At 38.8% G+C, this 22,713-nt stretch overlaps 2 protein-coding genes across 6 annotated transcripts in view; one reads left to right on the top strand and one right to left on the bottom strand.

The window, feature by feature from the left end:
• Positions 1 to 223: 223 nt before the first annotated feature.
• The window catches only part of Cnksr2 (connector enhancer of kinase suppressor of Ras 2), a 264,629-nt gene continuing 242,139 nt past the window's right edge, over positions 224 to 22,713 (bottom strand). For 4 of the 5 annotated variants that reach the window (XM_060375308.1, XM_060375307.1, XM_060375310.1 and 1 more), the window contains 2 exons: positions 12,681 to 12,877; positions 224 to 8,862 (listed from right to left, as the gene is read on the bottom strand). In XM_060375308.1, coding sequence (XP_060231291.1) covers positions 8,650 to 8,862; positions 12,681 to 12,877 — 410 coding nt within the window. In that variant the 3' untranslated portion in view covers positions 224 to 8,649. Of the gene's footprint in view, positions 8,863 to 12,680; positions 12,878 to 18,779; positions 20,361 to 22,713 lie in introns of those variants that run through there. The other variant, XM_060375311.1, reaches the window with a different exon arrangement.
• Positions 3,018 to 5,756, top strand: Klhl34 (kelch like family member 34). Its single transcript, XM_021626967.2, has one exon. The coding sequence runs from the start codon at positions 3,543 to 3,545 to the stop codon at positions 5,478 to 5,480; it is 1,938 nt and encodes a 645-aa protein (XP_021482642.1). The 5' UTR covers positions 3,018 to 3,542; the 3' UTR covers positions 5,481 to 5,756.

Genomic DNA, 22,713 nt, shown 5'->3' with positions numbered 1-22,713 from the left:
GTGATGGGTTTGATGCCATCTGTATTTCTGTCATGTAAGACACAGCAAGAAGTCGCCACCTCTGTACAGTAGAAAGTCATCACTAGACATTGAGTGTGCTGGTGCCTTGAATACTGGCTTCCTGTCTTTAAGAACTATGAACAGTGACTTTCTTTTGTTTATATACAGTATTCCATTTAAGAAAGAGACCAAGACATCAATTTAAGACACACATCTACCACAATTTAAACACAGAGACTAAATTTTTATTTAATATTACTTAATATTGCACAGAAATAAAAACACTAACACTACACAACCGTTACTCAAATGACAATGATTTTCTCGGGTTGACAGTTATATTTCCCAAACAAGGTCTTACAATCACAATCACACATAATGTAAAGAAATGTCTTCAGTTAACGCACTTCATCACATCTTCTCTGGCAAAACATGTTAGGTTGGGCCAGCAATAAACACATTCTTTTCATGAAAACTGGAATTTTGATGTTACGATTTTAAGATTTTCCATGGCATTTTTATTTTGTAATGTGACATTTTGAATACAAATGCGCAGTGATGGACAGTTCTGATCGGTGGGATTCTATACAGGTGTGAACAATGTGCTGTTTAAAAACCACACTTGAATCCTTTGAAGTTAGTAAAATGGTGAGTTCACTTTATCACCTTGTGAGTAAAATGTGTTGCATGATTTGATTTTATCGTATATGAGGTCACATAATATAGTAGGAAGGCAACCCTGGGTTCGTGGCTAAACTCTGTAACTCAATATTCAAGGCAGTCAGAGAAGTCATACTCTCTGGAGCTCATTTGCCACATTTGTATAAAAGGAAAAATGATTTCTGAGGAAAGGGCCAATATTAGATTTAACAATCCCACAAATTCCTTATAGCAAAATTTAATTATTTTGAGTGAAGGGCATTTAAATTTAAAATGGAGAATTGGGTAAAATAAATCATAGTCATATTTCACTTTTTTTATTTTTGAGACAGGGTCTCACTGTGCAGTGTTGGCTGGCCTGGCAGTTGGTATGTAGACCAGGCAGGCCTCAAACTCAGAGATACACCTGCCTCTGCCTCCTGAGTGCTAAGATTAAAGGCTTGCACCACCACATCCAATTTATGTTTCACTTTTGAACCAAGCATTTTAATACTGTCCTCCATCTCCATAGGAAAACTACTATCCCTGAATCCATTTGTACTTCTAATGTTAGGAATTTCTGTTGAAACATTTTTTTTTTTTAAGAGTTAAGGAAGTAGAACCCCAACTTTACCTACACTCTGTAACTTGGCAATTTAAGTTGGAACTCAATTCTATCTTTGGCAGCAGAATCAAATTTTTTTTTTTTAAGATTTATTTATTTTTCTTTTAGGTGTATAAGTAGGCTTGCTTGCATGTATGTCTATGCACCGCTTGTGTGCCTGCACAGAGGCCAGAAGAGGGCGTTGGATTCCTTGGAATTGGAGTGACAGATGGATGTGAGCCACCGTGTAGGTTCTGGGAGCTGGACCAAGACCATTATAAGAGCAACGGGAAGTGCTTTGAAGTGCTGAAGCTATCTCTCTAGCCCAGCAGTATTTTTTCCAATGTTTTATGAAATTAAGAAATTGCATGTAATTGGAGACCTTGCAAGTACTGAGGGCTGGCCAGCTAAGTACTGAGGGCTTGCAAAGTAAGTTTTATATTTCTTAGGACTTTTTTTTTCTTCTTCTATGAGCTACTGAAAGACTCATCTAGAACAGACTGCTGGAGGGACTGCTTTTGAAAGCCGGGACAATAAACTGTTATCTGAAAGCAAAACAAAACAGAAGTCTCTAAATTGGCAAGAAAGAGCATTTGATGAGTTTGTAATGTAAGAGCAGGAAGCAGGCGATGGACAGGAGGCTCTCAGTTACCATTTCTGCGCTGGTTGTTTCTTATAAAAAATCACTGGGAGGAGAGGAGGGAGGGGGCTACAATAGAATGTAAAGTGAAGCAATCAGTCAGTCAGTCAGTCAGTCAATCAATCAATCAATCAATCACTTGGAAAGGAAAGGCCCTAGGAACTTGAGTTTTGCAATTTTCCTGCCCGTTATCTTGTCATCACATTGAGGATGCAGTAGCCAGTCATTAGATTACAGCACGGAAAATCAGATAGAGGAAACTAGAAGAAATTGCATTCTTTTTGAGAAGCTGTCATTCCAAGAGAAAACTCAAGTTAGTTACAACTACTTCTTCCTCCATGTTGCAAACAGATGGGTTTCACTAGGATACCCAAGAGACCTCCTCTGGATCAGAAAGATCAGAAGGCAGGGGCTGGGAGGAAATTCCTTGCATTGTGAAAGCAGGCAGCTTGGGAGACTCCACCTGCATTGGGAGCACATGTCCCTGAATCTCACATAGGTGAGTGCAGGTGATGGACATGCAAGTGGGGCTCTTTGGGATTCTTTCTCCTTTAGCTCTTGCTAGAGTCTTCTCTGACACCTCCTCTTAGGTGTCAGTGTGCAAAACTGCCCTTTAATCCCCGCTTGCTTGCTCCCTACTAATTGACCAATTAGGACATCTTTAAAGCCGAAAGATGAACCTGGGATTTCTTTCCCAGACATAGGACCACCAAGAGGTCCTCCAGTCCAGCCAGGTATCCTTCCCAACACATCACCAGGCCAAGAGTCCTAAAAGACTCCGACCTTTTTTGAGCTTTTGCCACCCTTCCCTCCTCTCAGTGTTCCAGGGAACCCCCTTCCCTGCCTGCAGTGACTGGAGGCCCCTTGGGTCCGGTCACAGAAGTCAATGCCCTGGCTCAGGAAGCTTCCTGCTGGGCGGCTAAATGATTCGCAGCCAGCAGCTGGGGCGCAGGGCGGGGCGGGTCTCCGCGCGCCAGCGGGCCCAGGCGAGCACTATTCCTGTCTGGGTGAGCTACCGGCATGTTATGTACAGCGCCCAATCACGCTCCCAGCCCTCTACCCGGCGCTCCCTCCAGTGCCGCAGACTTTGATTTGATCCTCCTCACGGAGCAAGCTCACCCCCAGGCCCCTAGCAGTTGCCCTTGGACTGCGCGGGTGTCCACAGAACAGATTCTAAGGCTCCTTGTTCAGAGTCATCAACCTGCACTCCCGGAGCACTTACAATAGGGCCACATCTGCGCATCTGGCCTGTTGGAGATCCAGCACCCTCGACCTCTCCAGGTGATGGTGCAGGCCCCCGCCGCTCCGGGTGTGCAAGTGTGGGCTCCCCAAATTGTGTAGCGGAGAAGGCTTTGGGCAACGCGTTGTCAAGCTCAGCAACGGCTGGAACCAAGCCTCGCAATATTGGGAAGACTCTGAAATCCACACCCTCTGCTACTAGAGACTTCTGGAAATCGTCTCCAGATCTTAAGTTGTCTGAGAGGGGCACGGAGCAACTGCCGAATCTGGATGAAGGAAACTATGTTTTAAGCTGAGCAGACAAAAATCAGCTTTTGCTAGGGGCTCTGCAGCTGGATAGTGGAGGTGGGGGTTTTGAGTCACTGGGATGTGTCCAGCTGTTCCTGGCTGGCTCCACCCCAGCTTCCCGCCTTGGGCGTCATGAGTTACTTCCTGTCTTACTGCAAAACTCACGGCAGCTCTCTCCTCACCGGCTACCAGGCCCTACGCGCTGAGGGTTTCTTGTGCGATGTGACACTGGAGGCTGAGGGCAGTGAGTTCCCAGCGCACAGGTCACTTCTGGCATGCTCCAGCGACTACTTTAGGGCCCTGTTCAAGGGTCACACCCAGGAATCAAGGGCTCCTGTAATTCACCTGCATGTGCCTTCTGCAGCCGGCCTACAGCGCCTGCTGGACTTCATCTACACTGCCTGGCTTCCCCTCTCCTTGGACACTGTGGAGGACACTCTGGAGGCCGCCAGCTACCTGCAAGTCACCGAGGCCTTGGGGCTGTGTAGCCACTACCTGGAATGCCATCTCGCCCCAGAGAATTGCTGCTTTACTGCCAATGTGGCTGCTCGCTTTGGCCTGGCCCGCACTCTGGGTGCAGCTGAGCGCTACATAGTGCGCCACCTGAAGGAGCTGTTTCTGATGGGCACTGGCCCCTCGGGGCTGCTGGAACTCAATCCTATATCAATGAAGGCTGTGCTGCGTGCCCCGGACGTGGCACGGGTGGCTGAGACCCAGTTGCTGGGCCTGACACTAGCCTGGCTGAGGCAGGAGCCTACGGCCCAGCGCCTGGCACACAGTTCAACACTGCTTGGATGTATCCACTTTGGCCTGGTGCCTGCTGGTGTGCTGCGGCGCGTGTACTCCGGGTCTGGCCTTACATTACCTACTGGGATCAAGGGCCTCATCATCCAGGCCCTCAATTACCACACAGCACCCTCCCGCCAGCCGCTCCTGCAGGGAGAACAGACTAGTGTCCGGAGCCCCCAGACCCGCATCTTGCTGGTTGGTGGTCTCAGGGCTAGGGAGACAGTCACTGAGGAAATCCCGGTCTTACCGGAGGTAGTTCGAAATCGGCGCCCTGCCCCTGAGCCAGAGGAAGAGGAGGGAGAGGAGGAAGAAGAGATGGAGGAAGAGAAGGAGTGGGAGCTCACCCAGGATGTAGTGTCCTTCGATGTATACAACCACAGCTGGCGCAGCCTGACACGGCTGCCCACACCACTGCTAGGCCACAGTGTATGTACCACTGGCAACTTCCTATTTGTCCTTGGAGGGGAGAGTCTTTCTGGTAGCCCATCTCGTTCCCTGGCTGATGGCCCAAGGTCAGTCACGGCCTTAGTGCACCGTTATGACCCACGCTTCCACACCTGGACAGAGGTGCCTGCTATGAGAGAAGCGAGGGCCTACTTCTGGTGTGGTGTGGTAGGAGAGTGTCTCCTGGCCGTTGGAGGCCTGGGCACCTGTGGTGAGGCGCTGGCCTCAGTGGAGATGTACGACCTTCGCAGGGACAGCTGGATGGCAGCTGGGGAGCTACCTCGGGCACTGCATGGTCACGCAGGTGCTGTCGGGGACCATGGTGTTGTGTACATCTCCGGGGGCAAGGCTGGCACTGGTGAAGGAGGCACAAGTAGCCTTCGGGATATGTATTCCCTTAGCCCCGGAGAGAAGGTGTGGAACAAGAGGGCACCCATGGGCACAGCTCGCTATGGGCACCACCTTGCGGTGCTGCGAGGTGCAGTGTTTGCCTTTTTGGGAAGATATGAGCCCTTCTCTGAGATTGAACGCTATGATCCCAGCACAGACCAGTGGACTCGGTTGAGGTCACTACCCTATGACCGCTTCTGCTATGGACTTGCTGTGGTAGAAGAGACAGTGCTGCTGCTGGGTGGTCTCAAGTGGCGGGACTCACGCCAGGTCCCTACCCGCAACGTAGTAGGTTATGACCTTGACTTGGACCGTTGGGAGGACATAGGCTGTGTACTTCCCTGGCCATGGAGTGGCCTTCAGTGTGCAGTGCTGCAGCTGGCCGAGGGTTGGGAGGAGGCAAGGGAGGGAGAGCCTGAAGAGGTGCTAGATTTAGTGCTGAAGTGAACAGGCAAAGATTGAAGAGAAAGTTGTTCTTGACCTTGTTTGTAGAGCAATGTTTTTCCCCTAAGAATTGGGACTCTGATAGAGCTCTTCTGAGGGGTAAGGAGGCAAACAAGGCCTTGGCCAAAGAGTAACTGTTCCCCTACAACTGCAAATGGCAGTCAGGAATCATCAGGTGCAAAGATATGGATCAGCTTTAGTTGACTGAAGAGTTTTCAGAAAGACAGACTTGTCCTGGTCTAGAGTTGGACTTTTGAAAATAGGAATGTATTTCCCTCCCTGAAGCATTTTCAGGTACCTGTGAATACTTTTATGTCTCCCCTCCAAAAAAAGAAAAAAAAATGCACAGCTAGTTACACACAAACCACTGAAAACTGTTGGCTTTAGCAGCTGTAATGATAGTCCCAGAAGACCTGATGAAATGGTGAAGGTGTGCGTGCCTTGCTTAAACAGCATGGAATGGTTTGTGCGGAGAAAAATGATTTTTATGGTGCAGAGCCGTGGTTATAGTACTGCTCGGACAGTTTAATATTGATATGGAACTGAGAAGGAAAAAAAAAATTTCAGAAAAAGCATTTCTTTGAGAAACTACTCCTAGGTCATTTTTTCCCCTTGTCCCATCCCCATCTGCTTTTACACTGGCTTAGGGGCAGCTTATTAATTTAGACATATTTTAGCAATACTTAGCCACAATATACTACATCCGTGAGTAGAAAATTAGCTTATTGTTGGTGGCCTCTCCTTATGTTCCCCAAAGGCTCACAAAAAAAGAATGAGTAGGTGAAGTTTTCATGGTTCTGTCAGGTCAGTGGGATGACAGCTTGAGGTCTCAAGGTCTCAGAGGAGCTCTTGGTAAGCTCTGAACAGGTGTTCCCTCTGGCTTGTGCTATTAGTGAGGTGGCAGAGTGCGAACTTGTGACTGGGGAGGTGGTAGTAAGGGTGGCTGGGTGATTAGGTCACAGAGAAATGTGGTAAGCCCTTTGCATGAATAAAGTAGGTGCCTTAGAAGGATTCATTAAGAGCTGAGTTTATTCGACTTCAGTTTACAGTGCTGCCTCTCTCCTAGATTTAAAACTAAATGCAATAGAATGTACAGATAGATAGTGTTAAAAGGTTTCTTTCATGCTAGGCTAGTCACCAGTTTTATAAAACCCATTAATTTTGACCAGTAAAATACCAGCTGACTTTACAAAATTAGAAGCTGCTTACTAGCAACAGAGCTAGTCTTCCCACCAACTGCTTGTCGTTTGCAGGCTGTTTGCCCACTCTACATGTGATACGTCCATCATGTACAAAGATTTTTAAGTGAAGATACACATTGGTCTAGTAAACATCAATATGCCTAAACAACTGTAACAAGCACACTTCATTTTACGACAGGAGGGTGTTTGTTTGTTTGTTTGTTTTCTCTCTCTTACGTATATAAAATCCCACAAATTTAATGTGTGTCAATAACCATGCAGTAAATACATGTTTTTACAAAGAGGGTACTTTAAATAATAAAAATATTACACTGGACCCAAAATTCCATACAAACATTAATGCGTGTTTCTCATCCATTTTGACTAAATATACGATTACTGAAAATGTGCTGTAGAAAGGCCACTCTCCTGTACAGTTGTGCAAAGTCTGCAAAACGATAGTGATTTAATGTGATTTCAAAAGCAAAGAAAAAGATCCCACTGTGTAGTTTTTACTTTCTTCTCTACAGCAAAAATATTCACTGGCATATATCTGAACTCTTAGAAATGTAAGTACATTCACTGAGCTGTACAGGCAACAGGATAAAGCTAATCAGAAGTAGATTTTAGGATATAGAATAATAAAGGAGGGTCTTTTCCTCCCGAAAAACAACAGCAAATTGTGACTTGTACATTATGCAGCCACACACGAAAAAGCAGCAAGTCACTTTCATGCTGTGGTCACTTTCCAAAAACTAGACACACAGAAATGGCAATATATGAAGAGGACTTTTTCATAGACTCCACCCATTCTATAAACAATTCAGGACTCTAGGAAAAACCTCTAAGTGTTTGATCTCAGGTCACTCAATGTATTAACTCCCTGAAAGGTTGGCATCCTCTGTTTCTTAGTAGAGAAGCCCATTAACGTTGTTCAACATTGTTTTTTCTATTGAAACTTCTACCGGCCATGACTAAATGTATTTTAATTTTCCATTTGATGTATAATTACAGAAGTTTTGTTAACAGATCAAGGGTAAATTGGAAACTGCCTGGAAATTTCATTTCAGTGTATACCTAGTCTTTTAAAAGTTAAGAGTTCAAAAAACATGAGTTTGGGCTGAAATTGTGTGTGTGTGTGTGTGTGTGTAGCTATTAGCTGCCTTTCTGGGTGAATTAAGTCTGTTTTAAAAAAATCCATTCTTAAATTCTTCTGTACACAATCAGCATTTCGTCACTACAAAAATAAAGGAAGATTTAAACCAAGAAAATAAAGCAGCTCTATCTTCAATTTTAGTCTTAGTTACAAAAACATCTTACAAAGCTTTGCCCTGATACACCATGCAGTGTTCTCATAGATTTGGAATAGTACTTCCATTAACCAGTTAGCACAAGTTAATAGACAATTAAGACGGGTATTAGCTACCTGAACTTTTCTTATGCTGATGCTCTTCTGGCTTGCTTAACTCTTCTATACGCACCTACATTTCACAAAAATAAAACTACAGCATTAAACTTTGTGCAATGTTTAAGAAAATTCTTAGAACATTTTAATAAATATAAAAAGGTTTAAATTCTTTCCCACCCACAAGGATATCTGCACCTGGAAAAATTGTGATTTACATCTGAAGTTTCATTTATATAAAATTAACTTAAAGGGAGAAAAGATGATCTCAGATAGAAAACTGCCTTTTTGTGGTTTTTCTACTTGACGATCACCTATATTCAGAATTGTTTGCAAAAGTTAATTTAAGTCATTAAAGATAGTTGATTTTGCACATGGTAAACATAAGCTGAGCACTGACTGCATATAAAACATACAAAAGCTCTTTAAAGACAGTGGTAATGTGACCATGTATGCTTTGTTTCATATAGATTGGTAACATTAAAGTATAGCTTGTCAAGTGTCCAACACATTGAGAAAAAAAAACTACCTTATGGACTTGTTCAGAGTACCAGCAGGTACTAGATGGCCTCGAGTTGGAATTCACTTACACATGCGTCTCAATGTATGAATGAGTATGTGTTAGAGAAGTGATAACATCTACTTCAGAAGAAATACTTTGTGGGTCATTTGAGGTGGTGTTTTGACAGATATCCAAGAAAAGGTCGAGGTACATCTGCTTCCATTGTTGGAATTCTTTAGATGTCAAGTCTGGATTGTCTAGGACTTTATCAATAATGGCCACTTCCCCTTCTCTGGCCTGAAAAGCAAAAGAATTCAGTAGTTAAGATGGGGGTGAACTTCTATCAAAAGTTGAAACATGTTAATGTGCCAATGAATTCAGAAGCCTCTTAGAAACAAATTTGACATACTCACATTCAGTTTAGACTAGGATCACAGTGTATCTTTTTCCTAATTCAGTGGCATGTCTCGGATTGCTTGTATGTAACTTACTTTTTATTCTTGGCCTTTCCTACTTACCATCTCTGCTTATGAAAACCTTCAAGTTTTAAAACAGAACTTAAAAGTCTCTCGTTTCTTCAAACCTTCCTTAAACACTCAAAGAGAGAGTTTTTTCCTCTATGATGTCTGTGTAACATCCTATCTGTGCCATCAAATGGACTTATCACCTCTTGAGTTTCTCTGGAACTTGTCCTGCCTTTCCTTCTTCATGGTAAACTCCTCATGTTCCAGTGAGAGTAAACAGGGCCCCCTGTTGCTGCAAACACAGAACACTTGCCCTGTGACTATAAAGGATCCCTCCCAATAGCACTGGGGCCTATAATGAACAATGCTTCTCCTTTCATAATGGATGGCTAGGCTTCAGCTGGCAACTAAGCTTCATTTTGGTTTAACTCTCAATGGTACAGCTATTAACTGTAGAACAAGAGGATTTCTCTTGTGGAAGGTAAGATGGAGAAAGGGTGAAGATACTTTGAGAAAACCAGCCTTGTCTTTTTTAGATCTAACAAAGGGCTGAAAGAATCTTGAAAATATTCTGCAGGAGGGAAAAGCATAGCTCTCCATCACAATTGGGAGGGAAAGAAGACAACAGTGAGCCTAAGAAGTGGCTCTGGCCAGTGAGGAGTCAAGATATTAAATAGGTAGACTGATGATGCTGGAAGTTGCCTATGGAGGGATCTAAGATCTATTCTTGGGAATGTTTAGTTGTTCCTCTGTAATGGAAGATTTTTTAATTCTATTATTTTCCAGGCCCTCAAAGTACTCCATCATATTTTTTTTACTAATAAAATTTTTTTATTGGTAACTTTTGTCATTATCTTTCTGTGTCCTAGAACAGCAGAAGAGTCAAACATGGCTCATTGATTGATGGTGACTCTTTGCTTCTTAAACTCAACATTTACAGTGGCTCATATTCATAGCCATAGGACAAAAATATTGTAGGTTATTTACAGAGCATAAAAGATGAAAAAAGAGAGAGAAGAAAAAGCGGAAGTAAGAAGGGAAGGGAAAAGGAGAGAGAGAGACATACAAGAACCAGGTATTTAAGATATTCATATATGGCAAAAAGGTGAGGGACACAAATGAACTCAATATTACTGCAGGCTTTTTGTCTCATACTGCTTAGTTTGGACATTTTTGTCTCATTTGTCTTTTGCTTATATATTTTGGCTTCAGATTTCGTGTTTCTCTCGGTTTGTGTGTTTCTTGTTTGTTTTTCAGAGAGAGAGAGAGGAGAGGGGGAAAGAGAGGGGAGAGAGACAGAGAGAAAGAGAGAGAGAGAGAGAGAGAGAGAGAGAGAGAGAGAGAGAGAGAAATAATGTGGAATTGAGTGGGGAGGAGAATCTGGGAAAAGTTGGAGGAGAGGAAAAGCATGATCAAGAGTAAGTTGTGTAAAAATTTCGACAAAAGAAGGTAAAAACCAAACTAAGGTAGGAAGGTTAGGATATCTTTGGAATACAGTTGCTCAATAGAATTCATAATTCTTATGATTATTATAGCTCTCCTTAGAATTGTGGCATTAGCTACCAAAGTCAATTAACTGTTCCACTGATTAGGAATAACACCTGCAGGAATACCATAAAGTTAATTGACTCTGAATCCTTGGTATTACCTTAAGACATTTCAAATCATTAGTTTTCCATTGCACTTCTCTATTTATTACTCATCTCTATTCCAAAACTACAATTTGAGGATGCTGTGGCTTTAAAATACTTCTCTAAGAAAGTCCTTTGACATTTTGTGATTCTGAATTACTATGCTATACATTCTGTATGGAAAATTCTTTTTCTGTTTGTTTTGTTTTAGTTTTCATGATTTGTGTGCTACAGGACGTGCTCAGGTGTTCTTTTTTTTTGCTTGCTTGTTTAATTTTTTTATTCATTACAATTTATTCACTTTGTATCCTAGGTGTAGTCCCCTTCCTCATCCCCATCTAATACTGCCTTCCTTCCCTTTTCTCCTCCTATGCCTGTCCCCCAATCCACTGATAGGGGAGGTTCTCCTCCTCTTCCATCTGACAATAGCCTAACAGGTCTCATTACATCAGGACTGGCTGCACTGTGTTCCTCTGTGGTCTGGTAAAGCTACCCCCAACTCAGGGAGAGGTGATCAAAGAGCCAGCTACTGAGTTCATGTAAAAAACAGACTCTGTTCCCCTTCCTAGGGAGCCCATTTCGAGACTGAGCTGCCACGGGCTACATTTGTACAAGGGTTCTAGGTTATCTCCATGCATGGTCCTTGGTTGGAGTATCAGTCTCAGAAAAGATCCCTGGGCCCAGATATTTTGGTTCTGTTGCTCTCCTTGTGGAGTTCTGGTCCCCTCCAGGTCTTTCTATCTCCTCTTTCTTTCATAATATTCCCTGCACTCTGCCCAAAATTTGGGGATGAGTCTCAGCATGTGCTTTAATATCCTCTTGGGTAGAATCTTTCAGAAGCCATCTGTAGTAGGTTCCTGTCTTGTTCCTTGTTTTCACCTTCTCCCGATGTCTATCCCATTTGCATTTCTGAGTAAGGATTAAGCATCTTACCCAGGGTCCTCCTTCTTGATTAGCTTCCTTAGATGTACAGATTTTAGAGTGATTATCCTATATATATGTCTAATATCCACTTATAAGTGACGTGTGTCTTTCTGCTTCTGGGATACCTCACTCAGGATGATCTTTTCTAGGTCCCACCATTTGCCTGCAAATTTTACGATTTCCTTGTTTTTAATAGCTGAGTAGTATTTCATTGTGTAAGTGTACCACAATTTCTGTATCCATTCCTCAACTGAGGGATATCCGGGTTGTTTCCAGATTCTGGCTATTACAAATAAAGCTGCTAAGAACATGGTTGAGCAAATGTCTTTGTTGTATACTTGAGCATGTTTTGGATATATGCCTAGGAGTGGTATAGCTGTACCTTGAGGTAGCACTATTCCTAATTTTCTGAGGAAGTGCCAGATTGCTTTCCAAAGTCCTTTCCTCCCTTTCCTTATCCACATAATAGACACTCTCCTGTGACAACCTCCTTCTTTAACTTCTGCTTCTCTCTTCCCTTGTCATTACCACCTGCTTCCCAAACAAGGAGTAGCATAAGAAAAATGACAACACTGTCAAGCACCTACACAAGTATATAATGTAAAGATAATATGTGCATTAGGGACTGACAATGCGAACAGAACAGTTGTGCAATCTCTGCATGGAGCATGGTGACTGTAGCTTCAGTCCACATATACTGTAGTTTATTCACAAAACATTTCAAGCCCCTTTACAATTCTAGATGTACACCGTGTGCCTTTAATATCTTTTGTAATCATACTACATGGTAAACTCTTATGACCCCAAGACCGAGGAGTAAGAACAACCATACATTTTTTATTTTTAGAAGAAAGACTTAACCACATCTTATTTTCTCCTAAAACTAGGTCATGCAACGTTAGCCCATGACTTTGGACCTCAGTGAAAAATAGACAGGATTCCCTTCCAATTACTCTGCTGCAGGTTTCTCCTATTTACATTGTCCTTCCTATAGCTCCCATTTTGTACCACTTAACCTATAATATCTGGTAATCAGTTTCAATCCAAGAATGAATCTTCCCAAAGGAGAGTAAATGACTGTCCTTTAAGGACTTACCTTTAAAGTGCTTTTAAGAATTCTCAGCCTGTGCAGCTTTTCATTCATCACTGGATCGTTACATCTTTTTATAAACGATAGCTTGTATTCCATCTTGGTTGAAATGCGATGTTCTCCTAGTGGAGACAGACTGGCTTCCTCCAGCGCCCTGTACAAATCTTGTAAGGAGTCTCCTAACTTTTCTTCCCTATTTTCATCTGAGAGACAGGAAAGTGGGAGTGGGGTAAAGGATGGGGAGAATGGAGGAAAAGAGACAAATACACAATTTAATAAAGTTATTTTTGTAGCTTGAAAAATCTTCTAAATTTAGATTATCTGAAAAATAGTTTAATGAATGATTAGGAAAACAGTCTAATAATTAAATATCCCTCAGAAATAAAATAAAACAAAATACCTCAAAGATGCTAGTTAGAATGGATAATATAGTTATGGACAGCCAATTATATTAGAAGGATTAAATAGGACTTATGATTCAAATAGCCTCTTGAGAGAAAAATAATCACACATATCTTGGGTTCAAAGTGTAACTGTACATAACATGAAGTGCTACTTCATATAGTTTAGTATTTTAAGACAACAATTAATAAACACAGAAATGCTATTTAATAGAGTTCTGCTGGTTAACTGATGATTTTCGTTTTTCAGATGGAATGTTATTTGTTGGCATATATATGATTTCAATTATGCAGTTATTTAATAAATTTTTAGATTTTATATGACTGCCATAGCCTGGTACATCATCAATATAGTAACTTATTATAAGTTATTATCAAAAATAATGTCTTGATTTTTAGGCAGAAGCTCATTGTGTAGGCCAGAGTGTCCTGAAATTCTTTATGTAGCCCAGGCTGCACCCTGCAACACATAAGGCTGGCCTCAACTTCATGGTAATCCTTTTACCTCTGTCTGCCAAGTGCTGGGATTACAGATATAAGCCACCATGCTCAGCAATAGCAACGTTTTAAACTAAATTAAAATGAAGCACATGAATGTATTTACATACAAATGTAAAGAAATTTGTGACATGTACTAACAGAATTTATAACATTTAAAGAATCTGACAGGAAAATACTCCACTTAAATATTTTTGAGAAAAATTAAGACAGTTACAAGTATGGATTTTCAATCTAGAGGATCAAATAAAAGTGTCATCTAGCTTTAAAATTGTCTGAATAATGATGTTAAGTCAATTAGAAACATCAATTTGTTTGTCATAGAAGTAACAAAAATGAACTAGGATTCTTCTTTGGGTAGCAGCAGGGTCTTGAGGAATACTTCTTTTACTGGCCCAAAGCAGAAATGTAGAATGTTAGTCATTCCACCATTGTCCATATGATATTAAGCTTTTTGATACAGTTTTAAAAGTAGATTCCCTAATTAACAATAACACTAATGAACATTTATTTGTGCCAAGCAATAGGATAAATGCCTAACATTCATGATTTCATTTGTTTTTCACAATGGTACTAAGAAAATTTTAATTTATATCAGGGGAGATATTTGCTTAAGTTCATAATCTCATATAAATGGTGGAATTAGAATTTAATAATTTAAAGTGTGTATTTAATTGGATGTGCCAATTAATGAGACTCCTTTAACATGCAGCATTCTAAACACTTAATGTTTTGCATGCAATCTTTTAAAACAATTACTGTGCTTTCCACAAAAAAGTTTAACTGGATACAAACTACACACAGACAGTAAGACTTGAGTTGAACTACATAAAGTTGAACTACATAAAAATATTTCTGTGTGCTCATATTTTGGCAAAGGAGATGAACATCAGAGATAAAACACTTAAGAGGGTGACAAGTTATACTCAGGATTTGTGTCAACTATGGACGGCATCCTTTGGGTTATGCTAAGAATGCTCTAAACATGTTTTAAAAGAGTATATCTAAAACTCCCCCAAAGTTTAAAATAATGACTTAATTTTAAGGGGTTCACCTTTAGGAATAAAAAAAAAACAGTTTTGTTTAAATTCTGTGTTTAACGTTTTGCTCTTCCACTGAGCTTAGTAGCTGAGAATAGCTATGATTATTCAGTCTTTTTACTAGATAAATTCCTTATCTGTCAGCATAGGTTGTAATTACATTCTATAATGAATTTTAATGCCTAAACATATCGCTTTTAAATTATGAAAATTCATTTGAATAAAATCTTTGAAAAATTCTCTGTTGGTTAATCCTTGAATATTTTCAGTACATAGAGGAGTTTGATGGATGGGTGGATGGAAGCCTATGTAAAGAATGGATTCTCAAGTTAAAAGCAAGATGGTTTCATTATAGAGAATTTCAAATGAGAATGCCTAAGAGGAAGGAAAGCAGAAACCCATATGGTCATTATTGGTCACTAAAGGGAGCTGCAAAAATACAGATACATTTGAACAGAGTAATTTCATTTCGTAGAATCACAATCCAGGAAAAAACACTGGGGAATTACTTAATAATTATTGTATTTGCCTCAAGGCAAAATTGAATGTAAAGAAAGACGTAATTTATGAGAGTAGGGAGTTGGGTACCAGTAAGAAGCCTAACAGATGAGAATTATAGTACTTAAGGTATCAGGTGGCATAATGTATTACTACTTTTTTTCAGTTCTAGAAAGAAGAAAAAAAAGCATCTGGATTATAGTTTTAGAATTTAAGGAGGGTAGACTTGTTTTCACACAGCGATTTTTCTTTATTTTAAAAGAAATCTTTCTCATATTACCTAACACTGAAGGACATATATATCTTGTTACATTTGACATAGTTTGTTCTTCTCTACATCTCTGTATCTCTGTCTTTCCACCTCTCTGCTGGAGATCAAATGAAGGTCTTGCACATGCTAAGCAAACATCCTATCACTGAACTACATCTTCAGCCACCTCCTTACCCTAACTTTTAACATTATGGAATGCTGCAGAAGCTTTAATTTTTATACAATGTCAATGAAATTTTACTTTAAGAAGACTAAGAAAAGGTTAAATATAAAAGTAACAAAAATAACTATTTAAAAAGCGTAAGCCTCCCCTGCCCCCTTAATATTATTTGAGAGAAAAGCATTCAACCAAAAGACAACATAATTCTACAAAGAATTTGGTTTGACAGCTGTACAAAAAGCCAAGCATGGGTCTGTATGTAGCACATATGCACAAGGAATCACAATGACACAGAACATGGAAACACTTTAAAATATAGCAGTTGAATGGTGTGGCTCCTACAAATGCTAAGAAAGTCCCCCCTTAGTCCTCTACATACCACACATATATGCAACACTGCACGAGACACAGTAGTGGAATGAGTAAAGATGAGGGACTGGGAAGCCAGGCTACTACAAAATGTCATCAATGAGTTAACATTCTAAGACTACACAAAGAGTCCTTTTATTTTCCAAAGAAGGGAGGGGCAGGGTCACAATAGAAATCTGATTCACTGTGCTCAACAGTCAAAACAACACAGAACTCAACATTCAAGACAAAAACAGACCTTTATTTTCTTTTATAGTTTTCAATTGGTTTTCTTGATTTTTCTCAGATGATTATCAATTAAGTCTACAGGGCTACTGTTGCAGCTGAAAACATGAAAGCACCTTTATTTTCTTCTCTTTTTTGCCCTCTTCTTCATCTCCTTCACATTTCCCTTCAGGGTTCCTTCTCTTCTCAAATTTTGATTTTTCTTCTCTTAGAAGAAGCTTGGTTTGGAAGATGAGGCAAATACTTGGTGAGGCCTGCTTTCCAACTGAATTTCTTTCAATGTGCCAGTTCAGCCATTGGAACACTGGCTAAAAACGAGCTCTTTTGAAATGAGTGAGTATTTCTGAAAATTGGTAAAGTGTAGACCACATTCAAATAAAAGGACATATATAGGAACCTTCTGTGATTCCCACTGAGAAAGTATATCACTGCTGCAATGACATTTTAATTGGTATCTAATTTATTCACGAAATATGGAACTATGAAGGAATAAATATTCCTCAAACTGTATTTACATTTATAGCATAAAAACTTGTCCTGTATCAGATCATACATTAGAAAAATTTCATTTTATTAAAGCAGAGAACACTTACAAAGTCCCTTTTCTTATATAAAAATTCATTGACTGGTGGATTTGAAGGTCAAAATGAAGATATTAATTTGCATTCTATGCAAAGGGATAATCCTTTCTGGCTGTACCATACTTGGCAGGAGTGAAAATAAAAGTTCCTCTTTGGTGTCATTCATATTTTAGGACTCTAGGAACACAGGTAAGAATGACAATAATTCATTGGTTCTCTGCTGGTTGCATACAATTACCAGGTAGTTAAAAAAATAAAGATTAGCTAATGAAAAATACTAGTTTTTTTGGTAATATCTTGAAACTCCTTATAAGCACATTATAATGTATTTCTTAATTGTTCCAAAATTTTTGTTTAATGTATTCTATGCATTTAGGCTCAGTGGTTTCCAAACTTGTTTGATTGTTCACCCTTATAAACTAAAACACTTGTGTTGTTCATAATTTATAAACATTTAGTAGTCTATATCAGTATATGCTATAAATACACACAAAAAGAAACTGAAAGGAGATATAAAACCTGAGAACATCCCATTATTTTTTTTCCTGTATGTTAATAGATTCTCTTTCAAAGATCTATAGTGTGACTTTTCTATAAATAGAATTTGTGTCACCGCCATTTGCATTTCCCATTATCTATATGCCATAATGCCTCATGCTCTCAGCAAATTCAAATGGAGTGAGAGTTTTCTTTACTTTATAAATAAAACACTCCAAAGAAGATTCCCTATTAGGTGACTGTGTAATTACTAAAAGTAAGTAAGTATATTTTTCTTTGGTGAAAACTAAGAACAATAAAACCTCACTCTTGTTTTCTGATTTTCCTGCCACTGCAATAACATTGTTAAAGCAGAGTGAAAGATGAAAACAAAACCAAGAAATATATCAATCGGGCTCTGAAGCCATCAATGGGAAATGCATTCTTGGTTCATGTTTTGGAAGAGAATTGTATTCTTTTATGGAAACAGTTGTTCTTTCTGCAACACAGCTGTGTAATGATCAAAGAAGGTTCGGAAAGTTTAAATTACAAATGATAGAGAAGACTAGACATAGCATGATTAGTCGTCAGTCAAATCTGACTGGTATTTGTTCTTATAGGACCAGAAAGCTTCTAAGCTAATCATATCAAGTATGTGGAACACTATTTTTGTCCCAAAGGATAACTGTCATTCACATTGTGACGGCAGTACTATTTTTATGAATACTAATTTACGATCTTGTCACAGAGAACAACTTATTTATTTGTAAGGTGACAGATTTTTAGCGATGTTAATGTCTTTGTAAGTTTTATCACTAAAAGTGATTAAATAACCAGTGGTTTACACCATAACTTGAATTATTTTAAAACACTAGCTATTTTAACTGAGGCTTTTATATCAATCAACTTGCTATGCCTAATTTTGTAAAACCTGGGAGGAAGGGAAGTCAGAGCTTATATTAGAAGAAGATTTTACAAGCTAGCTTTTAGTTTTTCCTTTGTAGCCAATTACTTATTTAATAATTAGAAACCATTTACTTTCTTTTAGGCAAAATAACAACACTAATACATTACTATTAGGCAATAGTTTCTCGGGTAGAAAAAAAAATTGATTTTAATGAGTAAAATCCCCTTCTTTGAAGAGTACCAAGTAAATGGATCTACCTATGTTTCTATGGTTTTCTTTTCTCTTTAGATAAGGTAAAGCCTGTACTTATATTAAGTATGTCCAGCGGCTATAACTGTCAATTCTTTTACAACAGTAAGCTTTACTTCCATAAGGCTGTGATAAAATAAATAAAGCTAAAGCTTATTTTACACATCTCCCTTTAAGTATTTCTGCCAAATTATGTAGCTTAACAAGAATTACATGACAGTGGTTGTATTTTCAGGGTGCAATTTTTTTTTAAATGATGAATAGTATAAATGGCAGAATGTTGGCATTCTTAGTACTGATTTACTAACCCCTAAGAAGGGATGGCTTTTTGAAAGGCAAACAAAGAAATGATTGACAGAATACAGATTTACCCACATAATTTAGAAAATGTAACCAATAAAAATGGAAGTCTAAGGCAGGAATTCATAATAGGGACAACTTCAAAGCCAAACTAAGGGATAATTTTATTTGAAAATTAATACACAGTCACCATACTCATTAATGATAAAACCCCCTAAAATTTTTGAGATCATAGAATTTTACTAGGATTTAAACAGGGAGCATTACCCAAGAAAATGTCATTAATATTGAATGCCAATAAAATAAATTTGACTTATTTCTATATACCAAGAACCACCATTCTTTAGATATACGTAAAAACACATTAAAATGGTTAGAGCACATAGGCAATTATAAGGCAGATCAATGTGATTTTTATTCACAACACAAATTTCATTTGTGAGAAAGAAGCATAGATTTTTTTTTTCTCATTAGAAAGATTTGCTATCAAGCATTCTTAGCAAATTATTTAGCTATCTAAAAAGATCTGGTACCAACTGGTAATATTTTTATTTTTAAGTAATTTGTATTTTCACAGGTATTCATGTTATGCAATACCACACACTGCAGCAACAGGAAGAAAAACATTTCTTAATACAATATTAAATTATTTTTTCACTGCACAGTATGAAATATCCATTAATTAGCATTAAATTGTTACAGTGTATCTTATCCAACTAAAGGAAATTTCACATCTATTACAGAAGAAAAATAAGCAATATTGAGCCACAGGGGACCCAGTTACATAGTATTAAATAATATCTGAAGCTAGTTTAAAAGACATCCAGACAAAATACTTTTTCAAATATGGAAAACAAGAGCCTATAGATTTGCAATATTTTACAGAAAAAGACTAGCTCATTCCAGCTTAAGAGGCGACATCACTTCTATATAAGTGCCAAGAAAAGGGAGAAAGTTAGGACTTTAGCTGAGGAATCTAATAAAGCCTGGTATGAGTAATTTCCTTCATTGGTGTCACTGAAAGCAGTCTGCCTTACACCTGACTATGCTTTAATAATAGAATAAACATATGAGTTTCGGAGCAGGGTGTATACACCTTGCCTTAATAGATTACACTTAATTTAGTATAATACAGCATGTCAAATTTTTAAAATGCAAATACACTTAACACAGATTTTGCTTCCACTGTTTTGCCTTAACCAGGACAAGAGTCCATTAAACAGACAGAATTTTCTAATTATCGGTGCTGATCCCTCTCTTCCTGTTGTCAGGAGAACACAACTGAAGTGTCGCCATAGAGCCCTTGCCCAGTCAAGACCCTTTACCCTCTGTTCTCCCATAGAAAGGGCAGCTTTTGGCTACTGTGTTCCATCTTGATTGGCTTTGGTCTTATGCTAGTCCCACTGTCGAATGCTCCAATTCTTCTTAAGAGTGGCCTGCCCTCTTAATATCCCTTTACGGAGGCCCCAAATCCACAACACTTGATGATCTAAGCTTTTTACAAGTCTGTTTTCTGTTATAAACAGCAAGGACGAGGCCATTTTAGTTGCTTGCAAGAGGTTGATGTTGAGTCTGCGCCGTGCCGACTCTCTTCCATCTAAATTCTCTAAACATTAGCTTAGCAATCTGTGATTCCAATGGGTTGAGTGCCAACAGAAGTGGATCCGATTTGGCATGGAGAGGTTCTACCAACTCTCGTAGTGTATTAGCCTAATATAATAAAGCAGTGATACAATATGATGAAAGACCTGCGAGTGCCATTATTCCAAAGCACATCAGTATTTGTATTAGAAATACCATCATGCAGTACCCATGAAGAGAAAATAGAAAAAAAATATATGCCTAGAATTGCACATGGTTTTAATACCATAATGTCTTTCAGTTGGCATGCAAGTCTACTTGGCCATAAATGGGACCAATTTTGATTTAGTTTGATTGTTTGGAGTGCCAATCTTCCAACTATATACAGCAATAAACACACAAATCTTTTCCCACCTCTAACTTGTACATACCCATCTATAGTTTGACTCAGAAAAGTCCACTAAAGCACTCTCCACACAGATGCAAAACCACCAGTCTTTTAAAAAAAATAAAAATGGATTTCTATGTTTCCTCATTTTCACTCAGTCAGAAGGCTGTCGTAATTACAGCCTTGACACAAATGCTACTACTGTCCTGATCCAGAGAAAGTAGCCTAGCTCATACTGTTCTGATTAGGAAGCCTCGCAGTAAATGATACAAAGTGAAAAGAAACAATACGCATGACAAAAAGATGACTTTATATCTGAGCATTCGCCACACAACAAGATGTTTAGAAACTGGAAGAGAATAATGTTTTTGAATGACTGGAAAAATGAAGAAGAATTCAGATGAAATATAGTCTGTAATTATTGACTTCATTTTGCATCTTCAGGAATCTGAATATTGTCAGCAGGCACATATCAGCAATATTTAAAGCATAAGGTAGAATTTTATTTGCTGTATTTTTGGTTACATCCCCAGAAGAAACAAAGTGAGACAAGGATCAGAGAAAATATTCTATTACTATATCTCTTAGAAAATGGGAAGGGAAAATAACTGATATTTAAAAAATACAGTGTATTTCAATAACCAGCAGCAGAAAGGGGGCTCAGAGCTAAGTAATTTTTTTATGTTGGCCAAGTGAAATAACATATAATACGTCATCATTTAAAGGATTATAATGCTGGAAACCTATTTTAGGTCCTACCAATCTTTAATAAATACTGTCTGGTATGGGATTTCAGGCTGAAAATCTAAACTGGAGCATAAAGACATATCTCAATTTAAACTGTCCTTAACTTTTCTATGTAATTAAAATATTTTATAAGTTGTTTCAGACATATTCATTATTTCCTTCTAGAAAAATATTACATGAACACTTTCATTTTTGATGTATTCCCTAATGGACATTTAATTTATACTAAACTAAACTAGAGCCCTGGTAATCAAGGGTTGTTGGGAGCCAATGGTCTGCCAGGCTGTTTTGTTGTTTTTGACCTCAGCGGAAAGACTGCTTTCACCCTGGCCTTCCCTGGAGTCTTGTCAAGTTCACACCTTTTGTTTATGTGAGGATCACACCAACAGGTGGTCAGGTAAAGAAGTTTTGACTTCACTGTGAATTCATTCATTGTACTAAGGTGCTTTTGTTCTGACTTAAAAGGGTCAGTCTGGAATAAAGCAGTGACTAGTGTCTACTAGGGCCTTCTGGGAAAGATCCCATGTGTTGTGTGTTGGTTTATTAATTTTTCTTTCAATCCTCACTCCCGACTCAAGAACCAGTTGACTCTGCAGGATGGCTCCGGCAAAGAGTGGTTTAATTATACTTAAATATGATTTGTATAAGATCACTGAATTTTATTACAGGATACTGGAAAATATCTCCCCAGTTTAGTCCCTTGTCAGAGTAAAAGATTGTGGGGTAGAATCACCCTTTCAAAATGGTAAGATCTCAGTAACAATCTGTTAATATTATGATGAAAGAAGGTAACTCCCCAAAGAAAAATATCTCTTCAAATGTTTGTGGGAAATACCATTGAATAGAGACCTTAAGGATGGAGGTATTTGTTAAATACACATTTCTATGCATTACTTCTTACCTACTGGATCAGAGTTCCTGAGTACGGAATGCTGGAATTTGCATTTTATACAATTAATGACTCTTCTACCCACTGCAGTTTGAGATTTGCTTTAGGAAATTTGCATTGACAAGGGCTACCCAAAGGGTAGAGTTCCTTAAAGTGACATCAGTGGCTATCCTGCATATGCAAGTAGTTTCTAAGTCATTAGCCTTGACATTGGAGATGTTATATAGAACTTTACCGTCAGCTCTTCCATCAGTGGAACACTGTATCACTCAGCTAAAACAAGACCAGTTTTGTTTTTTGTTTTTTGTTTTTTTTTGTTTGCTGAAAAATGTGTTGGAAATATCTTGGTCACTTAAAATTATGAAAAACTAAAGAAGTCTTGATAAACTTCTTGAATAAATGCTTTTTTACTTTTAAAAAATTATTTATATTTTCATAAATTACAGTTTATTCACTTT

Source organism: Meriones unguiculatus, chromosome X (genome assembly GCF_030254825.1).
Source record: "Meriones unguiculatus strain TT.TT164.6M chromosome X, Bangor_MerUng_6.1, whole genome shotgun sequence".
Classification (NCBI taxonomy): domain Eukaryota; kingdom Metazoa; phylum Chordata; class Mammalia; order Rodentia; family Muridae; genus Meriones; species Meriones unguiculatus.
This window is presented reverse-complemented; position numbering and strand designations above follow the sequence as displayed.

What these genes read in the sequence shown, in the direction of transcription:
- Klhl34 (XM_021626967.2), top strand. Translation starts at nt 3,543, where the DNA reads ATGAGTTACTTCCTGTCTTACTGCAAAACTCACGGCAGCTCTCTCCTC.